This window comes from Delphinus delphis, chromosome 20 (genome assembly GCF_949987515.2).
Source record: "Delphinus delphis chromosome 20, mDelDel1.2, whole genome shotgun sequence".
Taxonomy (NCBI): domain Eukaryota; kingdom Metazoa; phylum Chordata; class Mammalia; order Artiodactyla; family Delphinidae; genus Delphinus; species Delphinus delphis.
Window position 1 is genome coordinate 1,806,223 of NC_082702.1, and position 22,412 is coordinate 1,828,634.

A 22,412-nucleotide genomic window follows, 5' to 3' on the forward strand; every position below is an offset into this window, starting at 1 on the left:
CAAACATTTAAAGAAGAAATAAAACCAATTCCTCAAAATCTCATCCAGGTTGGGGGGGAGGGGGTGGGGGTGGGGGAACACTTCTTAGTTCATTTTGGGAGGCCAATATTACTCAGATACCAATAACAGTATAAAAATAAATAAATAAAATATAGACCAATATGCTCATGATTTTACACATAAAATTTCTCAACAAAACACTGGCAAAAGGAATGTGTGTATATATACACACACACATACATATCATTATATTCCATGTTCCATGACTGCAGGGATTACTGCAGAAATGCAAGGCTGGTTCAACATTCAAATCCAGTCAATCCATCATATCAACAGGCTACAGAAGAAAAGACATATGATCACATCAACTGAAGGAGAAAAGGCATCTGACAAAATCCAACACCTATTCATAATGAAAGCTCTTAGCAAATGAAGGAAACCTTCCAAACTAAAAAACATCTATATAAAAACCCACACTATCATCTTATTTAATGGTCAAGCAACACTGAATGCTTTCCCCTTAACATTAAGAACATGACAAGTGGGCTTCGCTGGTGGCACACTAGTTGAGAATCTTCCTGCTAATGCAGGAGACATGGGTTTGAGCCCTGGTCTAGGAAGATCCCACATGCCACAGAGCAACTAAGCCCATGTGCCACAACAACTGAGCCCGCCTGCCACAGCTACTGAAACCTGCATGCCTAGAGCCCGTGCTCCACAACAAGAGAAGCCACTACAATGAGAAGCCCGTGTACTGCAACGAAGAATAGCCCCCACTCGCCAGAACTAGGAAGAAGTCTGCATGCAGCAATGAAGACCCAATGCAGCCAAAAATAAATAAATTTATTAAAAAAAAAGAATAAGACAAGTGTGTGCTCTTTCACCATTTCTATTCAACATTGGACAGGAAATTCTAGCTAGTAGAATAAAGACAGGAAAAGGAAATAAAACTGATACACATAAGGAAGAAGTAAGATGTTCACTATTCACTGATAACATTATTGCTTATGAAGAAAATCCTGATGAATCTACAAAAAAAAAAAAAAACGCTGCTAGAACTAATAACTGAGTCCAACAAGGGCACAGGATACAAGGTCAACATATAAAAATTAATATTTCCCTATAACAGTAATGATAATGAGCAAACTGAAATTAAAATCTCAATACCACATATAAAGACTCCAAGAAAAGGTGTATGGATGAAGATCTAACAAAATATGTTCAGAATCTGTAAGGTGAAAATTATAAAACACTAATGAAATAAATCAGAGAATCTAAATAAATGGAGAGACATACCACGTTCATGGAATGGAAGACTCAACATAATAAAGATGCCAAATCTCACCAAAATGACCCACAATGTATCATCTATAAAAAATCCCACAAGATGTTATTAAAATATAGACAAACACATGATAAAATTTATATAGAAAACCAAAGGAAAAATTGACATGGAAAGCTAAATCAATTTTTAAAAACAATAAAGAAGATGGAATCACTTTACCCAATTTTAAGATTTAATGATAGCTACAGTATTCAAGATAATGTGGTATTAGCAGAGGTTTAAATACCCAGATCAATGGGATAATATAAAGAACTCAGAAATAGACCAAAATGAATATGCCCAACTTATTTTTTACTAACTTCACTTCAATAGAGGCAGGGCAGTCTTTTCCACGAATGGTACCAGAACAACTGAACATCCTGAGGCAAAAAACACAACCTAAACTTCACATGGTAATACAAAAATTAATTCAACATGGACTAGAGATTTAAATATAAAAGGTAAGGGCTTCCCTGGTGGCGCAGTGGTTGAGAGTCCGCCTGCCGATGCAGGGGACACAGGTTCGTGCCCCGGTCCGGGAAGATCCCACATGCCACGGAGCAGCTGGGCCTGTGAGCCACGGCTGCTGAGCCTGCACGTCCGGAGCCTGTGCCCCGCAACGGGAGAGGCCACAACAGTGAGAGGCCCGCGTACCAAAAAAAAAAAAAAAAAAAAATATATATATATATATATATATATATATATATATATATATATAATGTAAAACTATAAGACTTTTAGGAGAAAATATTCAGGACCTAGAGCTTGCTGAAGACTTCTTAGACAAGACATGAAAAGCATGAAGAAGGGGCCTTCACAATAATGCCATGGATTAACATAACAAAAATGACTTGGCCTTCAATGGGAATACAAAACTAGACATGCGGTCATTTGAAAGGCCCTGAGGAGGGTTCAGAGTGAATGCATGATTATTTTTATGTCTTTCTGTACAGTATATTTCTTAACATGAAGGAATACTATCACGTTGCTCAAAAAAAAAAAACAAAAAACAAAAAAAACAAAAAAACCCAAAACTCCAAAGAAGTAATTTCAAAATACCCTGACAAAAGATACTAGTCATTTAGTCATTATACTGGGACTAAGCCAATGGCAACAACTGTGGAACACACATGTACCTGCACCCACACATGCTCATATCATCTGTTAAAATTCTAGTCACTTTCCTTGACAGTGACTCTTCACACAATCTTTTGTAAGATTAAAAATGAGACTACCTCTCTGCATGTATCATTATCCTTTAGCTTAATTTAGCTATGTGTTTTATTTTGTTCTGGCTCTAATTTGACCTCTAGAAAGTCACTGAGGTGGACCTGAAGAAACCTCTCTAGGGAGGAATCAGAGGGAAGAACTGGGATTCATCTGGAAAGGTCGCACAGCTACACTGTCATTGTCACCCCACAGAAAAAAAAAGAATGAACAAGTAGATTAAGTATGAGTGTTGGGTGGTTAAAGACACATGACACAGTATGTTCTCAAAAAATCAGTCTTAAATATGCAGTAAAATGGGCCCACTCATACATACATCTTTATCTCCTTAAATATGAAAGTATTTCATAAGTCAAGCCTTCATATTTCTCATAAAGACATATGCTACTCAAGGATAGAGACGATGTTGTAGAACAAAGTTGGCTTGCAGTAAATATTTTCAGACATACTCTCAACTAACTCTCCTGACACTGGACAGCAGGTGCATGTATATTCAAGACAAATAAAAGGAACAAGGCCCTCTGATCTCTGCAACAACACTCCCCTTGCCTCAACTAAACTAAGGAAGGGATGACAAATTGCCACAGGCTCATCACTGAAATCTGAAAACTGTGTTTGCATTTTTCTCTTTTCTCGTCTCCTCCTCTTTTGTTTACAAATATCCCTGAGATAATTTTGTAGCGTAAGCTAAGGAGAAAGATGTGGCTGAGGGTTTTGCTAAGTGCACAATAAAGATTGGATCACTCTCCTGTGTGAATTTTCAGATACAGAATAAGTTTCTAGGCTGAGGCCATTTCTAAGATGACTCTTTAGATGACAACTGATATCCTGCAATAGCTTTTCTCATGGGGAAGAAAAATGAGAGGTTTCTCTTTGGTATGAATGATCAGATTCTGAGTAAGATGCTACCTCTGGCAAAAGATTTTCCTTAGTCGTTACATGCAAAAAGTCTTTCCCCAATAGGAGTTCTTGAAGACTGACTGAGGACTGCCCACTTGTGAAGGTTCTTCCCACATCTGTCACACTGACAGGGTTTCTCCCAGTATGAACCCTCTGATGCTGAGTGAGGGATGAGCTGCGACTGAAGGCCTTTCCACACTCACTGCACTCATAGGGCTTCTCTCCTGTGTGGATGACGGAGTGTCGAATGAGGCTTGTGCTCCAGCAGAAGGTTTTCCCACACTCGAGGCATTCATAGGGCTTCTCTCCACTGTGAATCCGCTGGTGCCTGGTGAGGCCTGACCTGCGGTTAAAGGCCTTCCCGCACTCCATGCACTCATAGGGCTTCTCTCCAGCATGGATGCTAATGTGTCGAATGAGGTCTTTCCTAGTGCTAAAAGCTTTCCCACATTCTTTGCACTCAAAAGGTTTTTCTCCAATATGGGCCCTTTTATGCAAGATAAAAGTATAGCAGTAGGTAAAGGCCTTTCCGCATTCAGTGCACACATAGGGCTTCTCTCCAGTGTGGATGATGGCATGTCGAATGAGGTTTGCCCTTTGGCAAAAGGCTTTGCCACATTCCATGCATTCATAGGGCTTCTCTCCACTGTGAATCCGCTGGTGTCTGGTGAGGTATGACCTACGGTTAAAGGCTTTCCCACACTCCATGCACTCATAAGGCTTCTCTTCAGTGTGGATGCTGAAGTGTCGAATGAGGTCTGACCGATTACTAAAGGCTTTCCCACATTCTTTGCATTCATAGGGTTTTTCTCCAGTGTGGGCTCTTTTATGTAAGATAAAAGTGGAACAGTGGGTAAAGGCCTTTCCACATTCACCGCACACATAGGGCTTCTCCCCGGTATGACTCCGCTGGTGCTGCTTGAGGTGTGACCTGCGGTAGAAGGCCTTCCCGCACTCAAGGCACTTGTATGGCTTCTCTCCAGTGTGGATGACATAGTGTTGGATGAGGTCTGTGCTGTCACAAAAGCCTTTCCCACATTCATTGCATTCAAAGGGTCTCACTCCACTATGAATCTGCTGGTGCCAGGTGAGATGTGATCTGCGGTTGAAGGATTTCCCACACTCCACACACTCAAAGGGCTTCTCTCCCGTGTGGATGATGTAGTGTCGAAGGAAACCTGTCTTATCTCGAAAGGCTTTCCCACATTCTTTGCACACAAAGGGTTTTTCACCAGTGTGGCTTCTGTTATGTAAGACTAAATTGGAGCGGTGGGTGAAGGCCTTTCCACACTCACTGCACTTGTAAGGCTTCTCTCCAGTGTGAATCCGCTGGTGCCTCGTGAGGTGTGACCTGCGGTTGAAGGCCTTCCCGCACTCTGTGCACTCATAGGGCCTCTCCCTGGTGTGGATCATGTGGTGCTGGAGGAGGTGTGTGCTCTTAATAAAGGTTTTCCCACACTCTGTGCATTCATAGGGCTTCACGCCAGAGTGAATCTGCTCATGTCGAACAAGGAACCAATTCTTGTTAAAAACTTTCCCACATTCCTCACACTTATAGAGGTGTTTCCCTTCATGTATCAAGGGTCCTTTCACTGGTCCACGTGAGTCACATTCATAAAGAATATCTCCTGGAAAGACTTGCTGCTGAACAATCCTTGAGTGAAGACCATCATGTGTCCCTAAACCACCATGTTCAGGGCTCATTTTCCCAGAGGGCTTCTCCCTCTGGGGGTCCATCCCTGGTCTCAAGTGGACTTCATGCATTTCCAGTGGCCCATCCTGATCCTTGGTTTGTCCCAACAGGGAGTCCCCTGAGGCTCGCTGAGTCAGTTGTTCCTGGGGTGAGACTTCCTCAGACAACGCCCGGTGAGAAGGGGTAGGCTCTGTGGTATCAGCTTTTGTGTTGCCACCTGAAGGGAATACAATACACAAAAGGCATATAAGTGATGGCAACACAGAAGAAACTAAATCACCATGTCAGTGAGAAGATGAAAATAGTGGCTCTGTACCTGCTGCGTTTTCAAATCTCTGAAACCCAGGTGTGCAATTTCTTTCTTTTTGGTTCTTAGATTCTTGAAAATTTTAGAGGGAAAACCCAAAGGGACAGCATGGACAGGGGACAGAATGTCTGGAGATGAGGGACAGGTAGACAAAGGAATGAAGACACTGTGTGTGGTGAGTGCTCGAAGCCAGAACATCTCAAGGTGCTACAGGAAGCCAGCAAAGGGGCACCTAGTGCAGTAGGTGGGAGACAGGAAGAGGTCATGCAGGCTTCCCAGATGCAGCCAGACCTTCTGACGTATAGAGAAAATGGGAAGGCCCTTTCAGCCTTTGGAAATACAACGAACAAAGGCACAGAATCTTCCAGAATCAGGGAACTGCCGTGCATGAGAGGATAAGCTCCCAAGATGGGATTAGTGTCCTTACCAGAAAAGATACTAAGGAGCTTGCTTCTTTTCTCTGCCATGTGAGGACAGAATGAGAAGCCTGCCATCTGCACACCAAGGAGCAGGCCCTCATCAGGTGCCAGATCTGCCAGCCCCTTGATCCTGGATTTCCCAGACTCCCGAACTGCGAGAAATAAACGTTTGTTACTTGAGGTGCCCACTCCGTGGCATTCTTGTTACAGCAGCCAGACTAAGACAGAACGGTATGAGTAATGTTCTCATTCTGGAGTTTGGTGATGTTAAGAATATTATTTTCAAAAAGAAACAAAGGAGCAAATAATTTAATTAATACATCAATTAATCAAGGTCATTGATTAATCAGTGATGACAATGTCCCCATAAAACCAAGGTTTATGATTAACTGAAACCCGTACCTGAGGTCCACTAAACAAAAGTTAGAGGTCACATGAGTATTATGGTTAAGAACATGGTCTCTGACCACAAAAACCCTAGGCCCAAATTCCAAAAGAACACAATATTAGCTTTGTAGCATCTGGTAAGGCACTCAAATTCCATAGGCCTTCATTTTCCTCTTCTGAAAAATAAAGCTAAAAATAAATCTGGTAAGGCACTCAAATTCCATAGGCCTTCATTTTCCTCTTCTGAAAAATAAAGCTAAAAATAGAGCCCACCTTGTAGGACTGCTATGAGGATGAAGTGAAACACTACATATACCATGTTCTGGAGGGTGCCAGACACAGGGCAAAAAAGTCAATTAATTAGCTTTAATTTTTTATTATGGGTTAGTCCAATAATGTACACCTGGGACCTAGTTAGGCAGCATGTAAATTGGAGGTGTGAGAATGAGAATGTGTGGATTAACCTTGGAGAGCATTTAAGAGTAAAGAGAATGAGCCATGAGATGCCCGACGAGCCAACATTCAAGTGATGACCAGAGAAGGAGAATGAAAGTCCAGTGAGAAGAGGGACAAAGAATCCAAGAGGGTCAAATGCTCAAACACGACACAGTCTGGAAAGTCTGTCTTGCGTCCTGAGCTCATTTGGCGTGGCGGTCAAGAGTGCTCACTCTGGAGCAGAACAACTCGACTCAAATTCTGCCTGTACCCAGCCAGCTAATGTTGGACAAATTCTTAGCTGTTTCTTGTCTAAGATTCCTTCTCTGAAAAACTGAGAGGCTCTCAGTGTCTGCCTCATAGGCTGTTGTGAAAGCTAAATGAGAAAATGTCTGTAAAGCACTGGGCACAGTGCCAGGTGTGTTCAGTAAATTGTGGTCCATTGCTCATGATCGTTTATGGTTGTGCTGTATTTGAAGATTAGGAGCAAAGCAGTGACCATGTAAGGAAGAGTTTCAGTGCTGTGGTGCAGAGGAACCTCCCCCAGACCTCAAAGAGCAAAGAGAACATTACCAAGAGCTGCCAAGGATAGGGACAGATGGAGTCTTTCATAGATGAATGGTGGGGATGTTAAAGGGGGCAGACACTCTGCAGAACTGTCTGGCAGTTTCTATCAAAGCTGAGCATACAGCTACTCCATGACCTGACCTGCACACATACCAGAATGTATTCCTAACGGAAATCAGTGCTTACATGCACCAAAAAACATAACATGAATATTCTCAGCAGCATTAAGTTGAAAACAACAGGAGTGCCCATCAGGAGGGGAATGGATCAATGAAGGGCAATTTTTCAAGCAATGAGCTATTACACCGTATTAAGAGTAAACAAATTCCAACCCCAGGTAACCACATGAAAAGAATCTCAGACATGATGATCAAAAGAAGACACATATGACAGACAGCATGCTATGGGGTTCAACAGTCAAAACGAATCGGTGCCAACAGTCTAAATAGGGGTTACCAAGCACAAGGGGCTATCGAGGACATGAGATCCCAATGAGATGCTGGAAATATTCTACATATTGACTGAGGTGGTGCTTACATGGGTTAAACATACCCAAGCATTCATGAAGTTAACCTCTTAAGACTTTTACACAACACAGGGTGTGAGTTACACCTCATTCAAAACGTGCAAGAAAATTTTAGTAAATGTGATGGACAGGACTCAAGTGTAGACATCTCTTGCAAGAATGAGACAGCTTCTCCAAGAAGATGGATTTTACAGGGAAAGTAGAGTCAATGTCAGTGTGAAGCCATTAGAGAGGCAGAAGCATTTTCTATTTACTTTCCCCGAATGTGAGGCAACTGAGCATATCTTTGTTACAAAAGAGGCAGAAAAAGTGAGAAGCAGCAGTTCCCTGAAAAGGTTTGGCCTAGACTCTTGTACATGAATTGGCCTTGGTCAGGGGTGAGATCTCCTCTAGGGAGGTGAGGAGGTAAGCTACACATATGAGAGATTTAGATGAATGTAGAAGGGTTTAAGGATCAAGCAACACAAGGATACAGGCTCTATTTTCTTTTTTAAGTTTTTTTTGATGTGGACCATTTTTAAAATCTTCATTGAATGTGTTACAATATCGCTTCTGCTTTATGTTTTGGTGTTTTGGCTGCGAGACATGCAGGATCTTATCTCCTCAACCAGGGATCGAACCTGCACCCTCTGCATTGGTAGACAAAGCCCTAACCACTGGACCACCAGGGAAGTCCCACAAGCTCTACCTTCGACATGAAAACGTGCTGAGGGCTCTGTGGCTGGGGGAGTGCTGAAGGTTGGGAACAAGATCTTGGTGGCTGCGGGGGCCACCGTGGGAGACAGAGCTGACTAGAGGCACAGAGGAGGTGTGGGGAGACCAGCCAGGAGTGTGCTGGCATCACCCAGGCAAAAGCTGAAAACCTGGACCGAGGTTGTGGGGGGGACATCTTCTCCTGGTGGTGGAGGTGACAGACTCAGGAGGCGTGCATGCAAAACGGACAGCATTTGGAGGGCTTGGTGGAGACGGGGGTGTTGAGGAGTTATCTGAGGCTGAACCCAGCCTTCTAACATGCACGGGAGGTGGGAGGAACGGGCAAGGTCAAAAGCCCCCTCTTAGGCATGTTGAGCATGAGGTGCCTTGAGGTTTAAGCAAACAGAAGGGATAGGAAGACTAGGGCGGAGGAGTGCTTCTGGGTGTCTGACTGACGCTCAGAGTGTGGGTGGATGGAGAAGGTGGGAAAGGGTAAGATAGACAGCATAGTTGGAAAGGCCCTGTTTACTTGCAGTTCAGAAGGAAATATGAGATACTATCATTACTCACTAGCACTAATCCCATGATGTTAATAATACTAATAGCTTACTTTTGCTGAGCCACTCACTATGGGTCAGACCAAGTGAGAAGCAGTTTCATACATAATCTATTACATCCTCCAACCACCCAATGAGACAGAATCGATTATGACTACAATTTCTCAGGAACAGACTGAGTGTAACAGACCACACTAATCAAACCATTTCATTCCTCTCCTTGAAAACACTCAGCCTCCTATCCCAGCCCCAGGCACCAAATGACAAAGTCGAGTATCTTGTCAGTGGAATGTGAGTGGAAACAATGTGTTGGAAGTGGGTGTGACATTTTCCCTTCTCTGTTTTCCCTCTGCCAGATGGAGGATGCCAGGAACCCTGAAGGTCCCACGCTGATGACAGAAGGTAGCTGAGTCCCTGAATAACTGTGTGATCAGAGCTTCCTACTGATCCGCATCACCCTTGGTTCAAGAAAAACACTTTTCGTGTGCTGAGCCATGGAGATTTTGGAACACACCTGTTAGAACAGCTAGGTTTACCTTGGCCAAACTTATATACAAAGGCACAACAGGATCATGGAACTTCCCCAGGGCCACAAGGCTGTGTGGTGTGTCACACCTAGTTTTTAAGCCCAAGTACATGGAGCCGAGAGCCTGAACTTACCTGATACGCCCCACACCTCCCCAGGAGCAGTGGAGAGTGTTATAGGGTAGAAGGACCACAGGTTAAAAGGTTCCACAGATACCATGCCTCCAGAGAGACCATGACAAGAAAATTCTCACAAATTTTATAGGCAATGGTCCTCCTGCTGTCTGCAACCTGCTGTGATGCCCGCTTGGCCAGCTGTTGGCACTTACCTGGGCAGGAGCTTGGGGAGAGGCCTCTCTTCCACGTCTGTAACTCTGGGCTGTGCTCCAGTGGGTGGATCAGCTCTGGCTTGGGCAAAGGACATCCTGTTCACAGAGAAAAAAAGAGAACATGAGGATTTTGGTGAGAAGAAAGAAACCTCTCAACCCAGATTGGGACTGCAGGATTTGGAAGAGACCTCGGAATGCAGCTGCTCCCATCTAGGCAAACAAAATGCTGCAACTAGGAAACAAACTGTAAAAACACCATCCTTTGTCCCTGAAGACTGTAGACATTAGTGCTGGCTGCACAGACAGCACCAACTCCCTTTGATCTCCATCCCACAGAACCCAGCACTGTTCAGATGTACCTCCTGAAGACGTTTTCTAATTCATTCAAGTCAGGGACATCAACCTCCTGTGCATCAGCAACACCTGGGGTGCCCAGCTACCACCACACAGCAGTTCAAACAAAATCTCTGGGAAGGGCCTGGGCATCAGACTTTAAACGCTCCCCAGGTGATAGTAGCCAACCTGGCAGGCTAAGAAGCCCTGGTCTCCATCATCCCACAAACGGCATCATCCGTATCTAAGGTAGGCAGGTGACCTACGACAGCTGCTCTGAGTAAAAAGAAAGCTTTATTTCAGGAAGGGCTGAGTGAGGCCCCCGCAGCTCCTGCCATCCAGAAGCATCTTGCGACTCCTGTGAGGGAACCAGCCTGAGCATCAGAACCAAGGAAGCAAAGAAACAGATACCTGGGTTGGCACCCTCAACCTGGAAGCCAGCATCACCTCTGAGCTGCTTCTTTCAGGGTGTAGACTGTTTGAGCTGGTCTGTCATGTGTACCCAAACATATATCAACCGATGTGGGGGTAAAGACTGTAGATAAATCAATGGCAAAGGTACCAGGACCCGCACAGAAAGCGCATCTGCAGATCCTGAACCAAAGCTCAGGATTCGTTTGTCATCACTAAGCAAATGTTCACTCCTGTCTGCTACATGCTCAGCACGGGGCTCAGGGACAGGGCAGTGGAAAGCGAAGGAGTCTTTCTTCAGCTGTCAGGAGTCATGTTCCCTGCAACCACAGGGCCTTTGCACGTGCTGTCCCTTCTAACTGGAAGGCTGTTTTTTCCCCTACTTTGCTCGTTCTAGATTACTCTAATTCTTTGGGTCTCAGCTCAAATGTCACTTTCTGAGATTTCACTGAACTGTGGCTCCTGAGCCCAGGTGCTTCATCAATCTGCCATGTTGCCATGGAATTTTTAAATCCTAACAGTTAAGTCAAAACTAATATTTAGTCGACTTCTTGTTTCCAGTTCTGCCTGTAAGGAGATTCCAGGTCGCCACTCCATCCTAACAACAAGTGGCAAACTGAACAGACTGAAAAGTCAACAAGTCTTCTTGGATCAATAAGGGGAGGAAACAAGGTAAACTGCTATCCCCAGGACTGGAGACACCGGGAATACAGTGAGTCACAGCTTACAAGAGCAGAGACTCATGAGCAGAAACTGCCACAGGAATCAGCGCCAGGATAGAAAACCTGAACGATAATGAATGGATTGGTGGAGGTTCAGTGCAGACAACCCTGACAGTAAAAAAAAACCTCCAGGGGATACAGTCACTATGAAATTTCTCTCCAGAAGCTCAACCAAGTTCCCACAAAAAATAGAAGAGAAAAATCCCCTTGGGCTTCTGGCAGGGGGGAAGGAAAAAGAACCAATTATGAAATATACCAGAGCACTCTCTTTAACCAGGCCTGTCCTCAGAAGAAACTAGTTAACCAGATCCTAAACTGCTGGGGTTTTATCAGAGCCTAAATGGCCTGGAAGAAGGGAAATACCCAACTCCAGTCAACTTTGGCCATCCTGTCCTACCTTAGTGGAGGAGATAAACACTTGTGACATTCACAGTCCAGAGGGATAGGCCCACTAAAAGACTGGGACCAAATCAGAACTATAAGAACACTCTTTCCCTCCTGCCCTGCCACTACATTTTTTTAAAAATTTATTTTATTTTTGGCTGTGTTGGGTCTTTATTGCTGCACGTGGGCTTTCTCTAGTTGTGGTGAGCGGGGGCTACTCTTCGCGGCAGTGCACGGGCTTCTCATTGCGGTGGCTTCTCTTGTTGTGGAGCATGGGCTCTAGGTGCACAGGCTTCAGAGGTTGTGGCTTGTGGGTTCTAGAACACAGGCTCAGTAGTGGTGGCACACGGGCTCAGTAGTTGTGGCACATGGGCTTAGTTGCTCCGCGGCATGTGGGTTCTTCCCAGATCAGGGCTCGAACCCGTGTCCCCTGCATTGGCAGGCAGATTCTTAACCACTGCACCACCAGGGAAGTCCCGCCCACCACATTCCTAAAGGCCTATTTACAGCAGTTACTTTTGCCCAGTATATCATGTGCAGCTATCAAAAAAAATTATGAGTCACGCTAAAAGTCAAAGAACACAATTTGAAGAGACAGAGCAAGCATCAGAACCTGACATGTCAGGGATGCTGGAATTATCAGATCAGGGATTTTAAATGACACTGATTAATATGCTAAGGGCTTAATGAACAAAGTAGACAGCATGCAAAAACAGAGGGGGAATGTAAGCACATCGAAGGAAATCCTAATTAAGAACCAAAAATAAAAAATGCTACATATCAAATAACACTGAAGAATGCCTCTGGTGGACTTATCAGTAGACTGGACACAGCTAAAGAAAGAATCTCTGAGTTTGAGAATATATCAATAGTCACCTTCAAAACTGAAAGCAAAGAGGACAAAGACTGAAAAAAACAGAATATCCAAGGACCACAGAACTATAAAAGTTGTAATATAAAGTAATGCGAATTTAAAAAGGAGAAAAAATGAGAAAAAGAAACAGAAGAAATACAGGAAACAATAATGACTGGGAATTTCCCAAAATTAATGTCAAACACCAAACCACAGATCCAGAAAGCCAAGAGAACACCAAGCATGATAAATGCCTACTACCCCCACCCCTGTCCCCCAACAAAAAAACCAAACAACCACACCTAGGCATACCATTTAAAAACTACAGAAAATTGAAGATAAAGAAAAAATCCAGAAAGAAGACGAAGGTCAAAACAAAACAAAACATCTTACCTATACAGGAACAAATACAAGAATTACATATGATTTCTCCTCAGAAATCACATAAGAGAGTTGAAAGATTTAAAGTGTTCAGAGAAAAACCTCATCAATCTTGAATTCCACACCCTGTGAAATTATCCTTCAAAACTGAAAGAGAAATAAAGAATTTCTCAAAGAAACAAAAATTGAGGGAATCTGTTGCCAGTAGACCTATCTTATAAGAAATGTTAAATTAACTTCTGTAGAGAGAAGGAAAATGATATAGGTCAGAAACTCAGATCTAAATATAGAAAGGAGGAATACTGCAGGAGGAATAAAAGAAGGTAAAGTTAAAACTTTTAGTTGTCTAACCAATCTAACAGGTAACATTGTGTTCAGAATAATAATAGTAATAATGTATTCAATTATGCTTATGTACATAGCTTACACACACTTATACATATACATACATACATATAAATGCTTATTTTTATATATGTATAAAATATATATTCCCATTATATATGCACTTACATAGTGAAACAAATGGCAGCAATGATACGAAGGATGGGAGGACAGAATATTTTGTTATAAGGTCTCATGTTACCAGTGAAGTGATATAGTGTTATTTGAAAGCAGACTTAGATTAGTTGCCCTTTGGCACATTATCATTTACATTAGCACTCCTACAAAATGAAATACTTAGGTATAAATCTAAGAAAATATGTACAAGATTTTTTTTTTTTTTGTGGTACGCGGGCCTCTCACTGTTGTGGCCTCTCCCGTTGCGGATCACAGGCTCCGGACGTGCAGGCTCAGCGGCCATGGCTCACGGGCCTAGCCGCTCCGCGCCATGTGGGATCTTCCCGGACCGCGGCACGAACCTGTGTGCCCTGCATCGGCAGGCGGACTCTCAACCACTGCGCCACCAGGGAAGCCCATATGTACAAGATTTATATGAGGAACTCCACAAAGCTCTGATGAATGAAATCAAAGAACAAAATAAATGGAGAGAGATTTTATGTTCATGGATAAGAAAACTCAGTACTGTCAAGATGTCAGTTCTTCCCAATTTGATCTATAGATCCAATGCAATACCAATCAAAATCTCAGCAAATCATTTTGTGGATATCCAAAACTGATTAAGTTTATATGGAGAGGCAAAAGACCCAGAACAGCCAACACAGTATTGAAGAACAAAGTGGGAGGACTGACGCTAATCCAACCTCAAGACTTACAATAAAGTTATAGTAATGAAGACAGTGTGATGTTGGTGAAAGATCAATGGAACAGAATTGAAAGCCCAGAAATAGACCCACATAATACAGTCAACTGATCTTTGACAAAGGTACAAAAGCAATACAATAGCTAGCAAAGCTAGTTTTTTTAACAAATGGTACTAGAACAGGACATCCACATATAAAAAAAAATTACCTTAGACAGACCTTATACCCTTCACAAAAATTTACTCAAAATGGATCACAGATCTAAATGTAAAACACAAAACCATAAAATTCCTAGAAGATATTATAGGAGAAAACCTAGATGAGTATGGGTATGTGATAACTTTCTAGATACAACACCAAAGGCATAATCCATGAAAGAAATGATTGATAAGCTGGACTTCATAAAAATTAAAAACTTCTGCTCTGCCAAAGGATGAGAAGACAAGCCACACAGTAGGAGAAAATATTTGCAAAAGACGTATCTGATAAAGGACAGTTATCCAAAATACACAAATATCTCTTAAAATTAGAAAGTAAGAAAACAAAAACGACCCAATTTTAAAATAGCCAAATACCTTAACAGACACCTCACCAAAGACCTTAAAACACATCTCACCAAAGACAATATACACACAGCAAACAGGCATATGAAAAGATGCTCCACAGAATATATCATCAGAGAAATGCAAATTAAAACAAGTTACTACTACATACCTATTAGAATGGTCAAGGGACTTCCCTGGTGGTGCAATGGTGAAGAATCCACCTGCCAATGCAGGGGACACAGGTTCGAGCCCTGGTCTGGGAAGATCGCACATGCCGCAGAGCAACTAAGCCCTTGAGCCACAACTACTGAGCCTGCACTCTAGAGCCCACATGCCACAACTACTGAGCCTGAGTGTCACAGCGACTGAAGCCCGCGGGCCTAGAGCCCATGCTCCGCAACAGGAGAAGCTACCGCAACGAGAAGGCTGCACACCACAACAAGAGTAATCCACGCACCGCAACAAAGAGTAGCCCTTGCTCGCTGCAACTAGAGAAATCCCACACGCAGCAACGAAGATGCAAAGCAGTCATAAATAAATAAATATAAATGAAAGAAAAGAAGGGAGGGAGGGAGGGAGGGAGGAAGGAAGGTCAAAACTTGGAACACTGACAACACCAAATGCTAGCAAGGATGCGGAGCAGCAGGAACTCTCATTTAATGCTGGTGGGGATGCAAAATGATACCACCATTTTGAAGACAGTTTGGTGGGTTCTTAAAAAACTAAATATACCTTCAACATAGGATCCATCAATCACAGTTCTCGCTATTTACCCAAAGGTGCTGAAAACTTATGGCCACATAAAAACCTGCACACAGATGTTTACAGCAGCTTTATTCATAATTGCCAAAACTTGGAAGCAACCAAGATGTTCTTCAGTAGGTAAATGGATAAACGATGGTAAATCTAGACAGTAAAATATTATTCAGCACTAAAAAGAAACATGCTACCAAGCCATGAATGAGAAACAAATGCATATTACTAAGTGAAAGAAGCCAATCAAAAAGGTTACATACTCTATGATTCCAGCTATATGACATTCTGGAAAACACAAATGGAGACTGTAAAAAAGATCAGTGGTTGGTGAGGGGGCAAGGATGAATAGAGAGGACTCTTAGGGCAACAAAAAAATTCTGTATGATACTATGATGGATACATGTCATTATACAGTTGTCCAAACCCATGGAGTGTACAACACCAAGAGTGAACCCTAATGTCAATTATGGACTTTGGGTGATCATGATGTGTCAGTGTAGATGAATTAACTGTAACAAATGTACCATTCTGGTGAGAATATTGAGAATGAGGGAGGGTATGCTCGTGTGGGGGGAGAGGGTATATGGGAAATCTCTATACTTACCTCTCAATTTTGCTGTGAACCTAAAACTGCTCAAAAAAAAACAAGTCTTAAAAAAATAATAACTATTTATAGGTATAACCATATTCCAGGGACTGTGCCAAGCAATTTAAATGCATAAAGAAAAAACTGAATTAAGTTTATGAACTAATTTAGAAATGAAATGACATACATATTTAAAATATTGAGTCTTTTCATTCAGGAACAAGGTAAATGTCTTCATGGATCTAAGTCTTTTTTAGGTCCTAAGCAAAGCGTTATATTGACCTTCCTGTGGGCCTTGCATGAAAAATTCTATTTTAGGATTTCCTTATAGCACCCACATGAAGTACATATTGCAATAAGCACCATTTTATAGACGAAGAAACAGAGGCTCAGGCAGATAAAATGATTTGCTGAAACCATGGACACGATGAATGGCTGAGCCAAGATGAAAACCAAAGTCTAGTCATCTCTGGCATCTGGCATCTGTATTTAACTACAAAACTACACAACACTGTTCCAGAAAATGCTGAGTCCAAGTGTAGGGTGATGACCATGACAACAAGGACGACGATGATATCACTAACAGTAGTGACAGCAGCAGGAGTCACAATTGCTAACCCTGCACACAGCCAGGCATCACCACACACTATTCTGAGCCATTCACCCTCACGACAGACGTGTGAAGCAGGTACTATATTACTTCATGAGATACTACCTATGAGATAACTGACACACAGAAGCGTTCAGTAACCTGCCCAGGAACACACAGCTCATAAGCAGCAGAGCAGGGATTAGACACCAGGGGTCTAGCACCAGACCCTGGACTCCCAAGTGCTACACGAAGAAGGAAACAGCAAACACTTCCCCGTGGGAGTCAGCAGCCTCAGACCAAGTGGGCTGTGGTGGTGAGAGGGGGACATGAGCAGAGGAGTCAATCCTCAGGAAACAGGGCCAGAGGAAGGAGCAGACATGGAGATGCCAGAATTCAGCATTTCATGAACTACTAAAAATAAAAACTTGGGTTTGGAATCCCACACAGTGATTTGGTCAAATAGAGACATTTGCACGAACATCATATATCATTTATTCTAATCAACATTTCACAAAAGGACGGATAAAAAATGCAAAGCAGAGCTGTTGACAACCAAGTTGTGCCTTTTAAGTTGAATGGATTAAGCTTTAGGAAGGACTCACAACAATGGCCCTATTTCCCTTACTTGTTGAGTACAGTGTGCTGGGAGAATTAACTGAGTACAGCATGAACAGAGAAACAAGATAAACATACAGCAAGAAACAGAGATGAGGAGTGAGTGGGCCTCAGAGAGCAAGGACTTAGTGACTACCTCCTTCTGCAAAATAGCTGCAGCAGAAAAAACCACTGTGAAAACAAAGTGACATGAGCAGGCCCACGAGAGAAGGCAGAACAAGAGACCCAGAAGCCAGGGCATAATCATGCTTCTCTAAGTCGCTATATCAGTCCCTCAAGGAGTTCAGCAGAAATTCCTACCTTTGGGTTCTGTGAGACACCTCCATTTCCTCCCAACACATCCTTCTCCTTTGGCTGTGACCAAAGGCAAACTATGTTTCTTGTCCAACTCTCCCTAAGTGAGATACAAGGAGACCAGGCAGCAAGAGGTGAGTCCAGAAAATAACTGAAGCTGTGCAGAGGGGGGTAGATGGGCTACAGAGGGCTTCTCAACCACCAGGCCTGGAGCCAGAGGGTGGAATGAAGCAAGTGACAGGTCCCACATGGATTGGGAAGGCCTTACCCAGAGAGACCAGGAGCCCGCAGGTCTCCAGCATCACCTCCTGGTACAGGGTCCTCTGGGCAGGGTCCAGCTGCCCCCACTCCTCCTGGGTAAAAGTCACGGCCACGTCCTCATAAGTAACAATCATCTGGAAAGTCAAGCAGATGCAGTTGTGTTGGTCTTGGGGCTATTGATCGAATCAGAGCCCATCTCTCTCCATGGCAAAGATGCAGAGACCAAACAGCCCCTGAAGGCCGAGTTCTGTGCTGGATTCCAGGAGGCAGACACTGCTCTAGACTGATCACAGCAGTGTAGCCGACAGAAGCCTCCTAGGCAGGAGGCGACGGAGAATGACACGAGGTCGGAACCCTCCCGCATGGACTGTGAGGCACAGAATGGTAAGGGTGCTAAGGTGTCAGACAAATGGGAAAGAATAATGACAACAAAACAATACCAATAATAATTACAGCAACAGTACCCCAGACCCACTGGTCCTCATTGTGTGCCTGCCTCGTGCTGAGGCATTTACATGTCTTGTTAAAGTGTCTGAAAGTCCCCAGCTCTTAAGTCCCACCCACTCTTGAGGTTTGAATCCTAAGTCCTAAAGTCAGCACTTGCCTGCTGTGTGAACTTGGGGGCCTCGCTTAATTTCTCTGAACGTTGATTTCTGAATCAATACAATGATTCTCACTGAGCAATAATAGTTATGAGAATTAAAGAAAAAAGAAACACTGGGTGACTGGCCACAGCCGGTGAGGTCAATGCCATTATCATCTTCATGTCAGTCAGGAGACCTGAGGTCCAGGGAGCTCTACGAGTTCACCCAAAGTTGACATGGGTTGTGATCAGAGGCAGGATTTAAAAGCAGGTTCCTCTGGTCTGAGGTCTAACAGCATAACCATGACCCACTGGCAAAGTAAAACCACAGTTAATGAAGATGTGAAGCATTTAAAATAAATTTCCCAGTTATATTCATTTCAGCCACTGCTGAAAATAATTCTGCAGACGTCGGCAGAGGAGCAGATTCATCATCACCCACCTCACAGGAGAGTCACCTGAGGTGGTGGTACCTGCTTGGGAAGTGGCAGGGCCTGGACCAGCTCCTGCTGCCATGGGAACCCTGGAGACTCCCAGGGAGAATCCACAATGAGCCATCACTTCTTTTTTCTACCTGAGACCTGACAGCATGTATCCCGGAGGAAAGAATACTTCAGGGACCAGGGAATAGGAATTGCTGAGGACACTGGAGGCTGTAGCCAGGAGAACAACAGCCTTTGATTGGCCATGATGTCTGTCCTGGCTGAGCAGGATGGAACATTCAGCCAACGGCCACAACGTCTGGCCCTCCCAGGACACGTCTCAGCAGATGGGGGAGTAGGGAGGATTCTGGCAATCGCAAAGACCCTCTGGGGGTTCCTTAAACAACCAATATACCTTTTATTTGGTCCACACTCTTCCGCATGCTGAAATGCCATGTCCTTGGTTCATGCCAAGACTGCCTACCGGAAGGAAGCCTGCTTGGCTTGCAAAGTTTACTTTAGGTGTCACCTCCAGGCAACCCTCTCCACTGTTCGTAGAGAAGAGGGTAAAAATACAGGCTGTGGTGGCGACATACTGGTTGTTAGTTTCTGCTACTAAAGAACTGCAGTGAACTTGGGCAGGAAACTGAACTTCACTGAGTCTCAAGTTGTTCTTGTACAAAACAGTGATAATAAGAGAACTTAGCTCTGAAAAGGTGAGGATTACATGAGGTGATATATTATGCCTGTCGACCTGCTAACAGCAAGGACTCAATCGAGGCCGGCCGGCTATTACGGTTCTTTTCTCATTGTTTTCTCTTTGCTCCCACAGCATCCTGGACAAATTCAACCAGGAATTTTGCCAGGTTCCCTACACAAAAATGCCAGAACACAGGCAACAGGAAGGGGCCATTTTAAGCTAACTGCTAGAAAAGTCCTCTCCAAATAGGAGACATCTGCGCAGAGGCCAGAAGGATGTGAGAGGGAAGTCCTGCAAAGATATAGGAACAGTGGGACTTCCCTGGCGGTCCAATGGTTGGGGCTCCATGCTTCCACTGCAGGGGGCGCAGGTTCGATTCCTGGTTGAAGAACTAAGATCCCCCAAGCCCTGCAGCATGGTCAAAAAAAAAAAAAAGATACAGGAACAGTACTCCAGGCAAAGGCCAGTGCAAATATAAAGATTGGGGGCGGGGCGGGGCGCGGGGATAGAGAACTTACGGTCAGGTTGGTGTGTCTGCAGAACAGTGAGCCAGGGAAGAACGGAAGGTCAGAGGAGGTCGGCCGGGAGGATGGGGAAGCTGGAATTCTAGAATTTTAAGTGTGACGGGAAGGAAGGAAGCATCATTCATCCTTCACGCACTGATGAAACACCTGTCGGAGACCCGAAACTGTGGTAAGACCGCGGATAAAATAACGAGTCAGCGCCACTTGTTGTAAGTAAACGACGAGGACAAAGAGAAACCCAATGGCTTACTTAGCCTCCAGCCTGCCCAGGAGCCCTCTCCGAACCAGCGGAGAAGCAGCAATGCCAGCAATATGGCCCACTCACCCGTGCCGGGTCCAACCACCCCGCCGCCATCACGGGACCGTGAGGAGAGAGCGGGGCCAGAGAGGCGGCTCCAGGATTCAGCCGCCCGCCTCCTGCCCAGAGCAGAGGGGTGAGGGGGTTGGGGTTGGGAGGGGTCACCTCGGCCTACGGTCGCACTCTGAGCCTCAGTTTCCCAGGCGCAAAATGCGCACGAGGCCCAGGCCGTCGCGTCAGAGCTGCGGGGACGGGGTCGGGGCCCCGGCAGGCGCTCACGGGACACTCCCGTTACGGAGGACCCGGGGCGAGTGTTGGGCTAGTACACCGACACGGAGGTAAGACACACCCTCCTCACTGGCCTGCCCAGCTCGGGGCTGGGAAACGCACCCGGCCCATCGCCACAGGACCCACAGCCCCGGAGGACCCAGCCGGCACAGATAGATGACGCAGCTCTCCAAATGGTCGGAGGTCCCGCCCCCGCCGGCGCGGGCCGCAGGAAACCACCCCCGTCCTGAGCCATCACTGGCCCAGCATCGGCGCAAACACGCGGCGCTCAGCCTTCTGGGTAACGTAGTATTTTTTTCCCCTGCAAACAACCAGGTGTGTGGAGCAACTTGCCTCAGAGCATCAGTGAAAGCAGTATTTCTGCACTCTCTCCTCAAACACCATGAATGGTCTCTATCGGTGGAAAAAGACTCCCAGACTGCCAGATTTTTTCTAGCAAGGAATGTGAAAATGTGTCCTGACCCTGGAATTCTGTCACCTGCTCCTTCCTGTTCATCCCTAGTATCACTTTAAAGCTCCCTGTGTAGAGCCCTGTAGGCCACTGTAAAGAAGTCATAATATGTTCCCTGTGTGTTCTAGAATATACCCAGGAATTAATTTGATATGTTAATATACACAGAAATGGGAATGATTGTCATGAAGGAAGTAGTTTATGCTCACACATTCCTAGAAACAGGAGACAGGGCACATAACAAAGGGCCACGAGGGGAAGACCAGGATGGGTCAGGTCAGGAGGTAAGAGAGGTGAAGAAAGCATGGTCCACAGCTTTTATTGTGTTTTCAACAGGAAAGATAAGACAGGGTAGGATAAACAGTTTGGTATTGGCTAGTTTGAATACTGTCAACAGGCTTTGGAGCATACGGGCTGACTTATTTGCCCGGCACAGGCCCTTAGATGATGAGAAATATAGTCTCCTAAGTGTAAGAGTCAGAAAGAGGAGGGTTTCCGACTAGGGGCTTTGGGTTGCTTAATTTACACATGAAAGAAACAGCCCCTAAGAGTAGTTTGTTACCTCTAAGAATTGGCTAGTCCTGAAAGGGGCATTCTTGGGAATTTCCTGGCAGTCCAGTGGTTAGGACTTCATGATCTCATTGCTGAGGGCCCAGGTTCAATTCCTGGTTGGGAAACTAAGAGCCCACAAGCCACGCTGTGTATTTGGGGACCTCAATTATTTGTCTTTCGCCATTTTCAGAGGTGTGGGTCTATGAGAAGGGCATGTGGAACAATCTCTCTAAAATACCAATCCCACGGGAGATAACTGGGATCTTACTAATACCATCATCCCTTGAATACCTGCTTTCTACTTGCACACCTGGACAGCCCCTCCTTGGAATTGCTCCTTACTCTGTCCATGACTCTCTACCTTGTTGCAAGTCAAAGATCACATCTGGCTTGACGCACTGACACCCTGTTCTTTGGAAGTGACATAAAAATGGCCAATTTGGGGCTTCCCTGATGGCATAGTGGTTAAGAATCCACCTGCCAATGCAGGGGACACGAGTTCGAGCCCTGGTCTGGGAAGACCCAACATGTCGCAGAGCAACTAAGTCCGTGCGCCACAACTACTGAGCTTGCACTGTAGAGCCCGCGTGCCGCAACTACTGAGCCCGAGTGCCACAAGTACTGAAGCCCGTGTGCCTAGAGCCCGTGCTCTGCAACAGAGAAGCCACCGCAATGAGAAGCCCGTGCACCTCAACAAAGAGTAGCCCCCGCTCGCCGCAACTAGAGAAAGCCCACGTGCAGCAACGAGGACCCAAAGCAGCCATAAA

The 22,412-nt window shown here is 44.7% G+C and overlaps 1 protein-coding gene across 9 annotated transcripts in view; it reads right to left on the minus strand.

The window, feature by feature from the left end:
• Window positions 1–2,079: 2,079 nt before the first annotated feature.
• LOC132416625 (zinc finger protein 805) overlaps window positions 2,080–22,412 on the minus strand; it is a 92,110-nt gene continuing 71,777 nt past the window's right edge. Inside the window, exons 1-7 of one of the 9 annotated variants that reach the window (XM_060000077.1) lie at window positions 20,382–20,788; window positions 20,051–20,203; window positions 19,248–19,940; window positions 17,835–17,961; window positions 9,890–9,985; window positions 5,879–6,022; window positions 2,080–5,361 (exon numbers count right to left, since the gene is read on the minus strand). In XM_060000077.1, coding sequence (XP_059856060.1) covers window positions 3,395–5,361; window positions 5,879–6,022; window positions 9,890–9,985; window positions 17,835–17,961 — 2,334 coding nt within the window. In that variant the 5' untranslated portion in view covers window positions 19,248–19,940; window positions 20,051–20,203; window positions 20,382–20,788 and the 3' untranslated portion in view covers window positions 2,080–3,394. Of the gene's footprint in view, window positions 5,362–5,878; window positions 6,023–9,889; window positions 9,986–17,572; window positions 17,667–17,834; window positions 19,941–20,050; window positions 20,204–20,381; window positions 20,815–22,412 lie in introns of those variants that run through there. The other 8 variants (XM_060000079.1, XM_060000078.1, XM_060000080.1 and 5 more) reach the window with 8 other exon arrangements.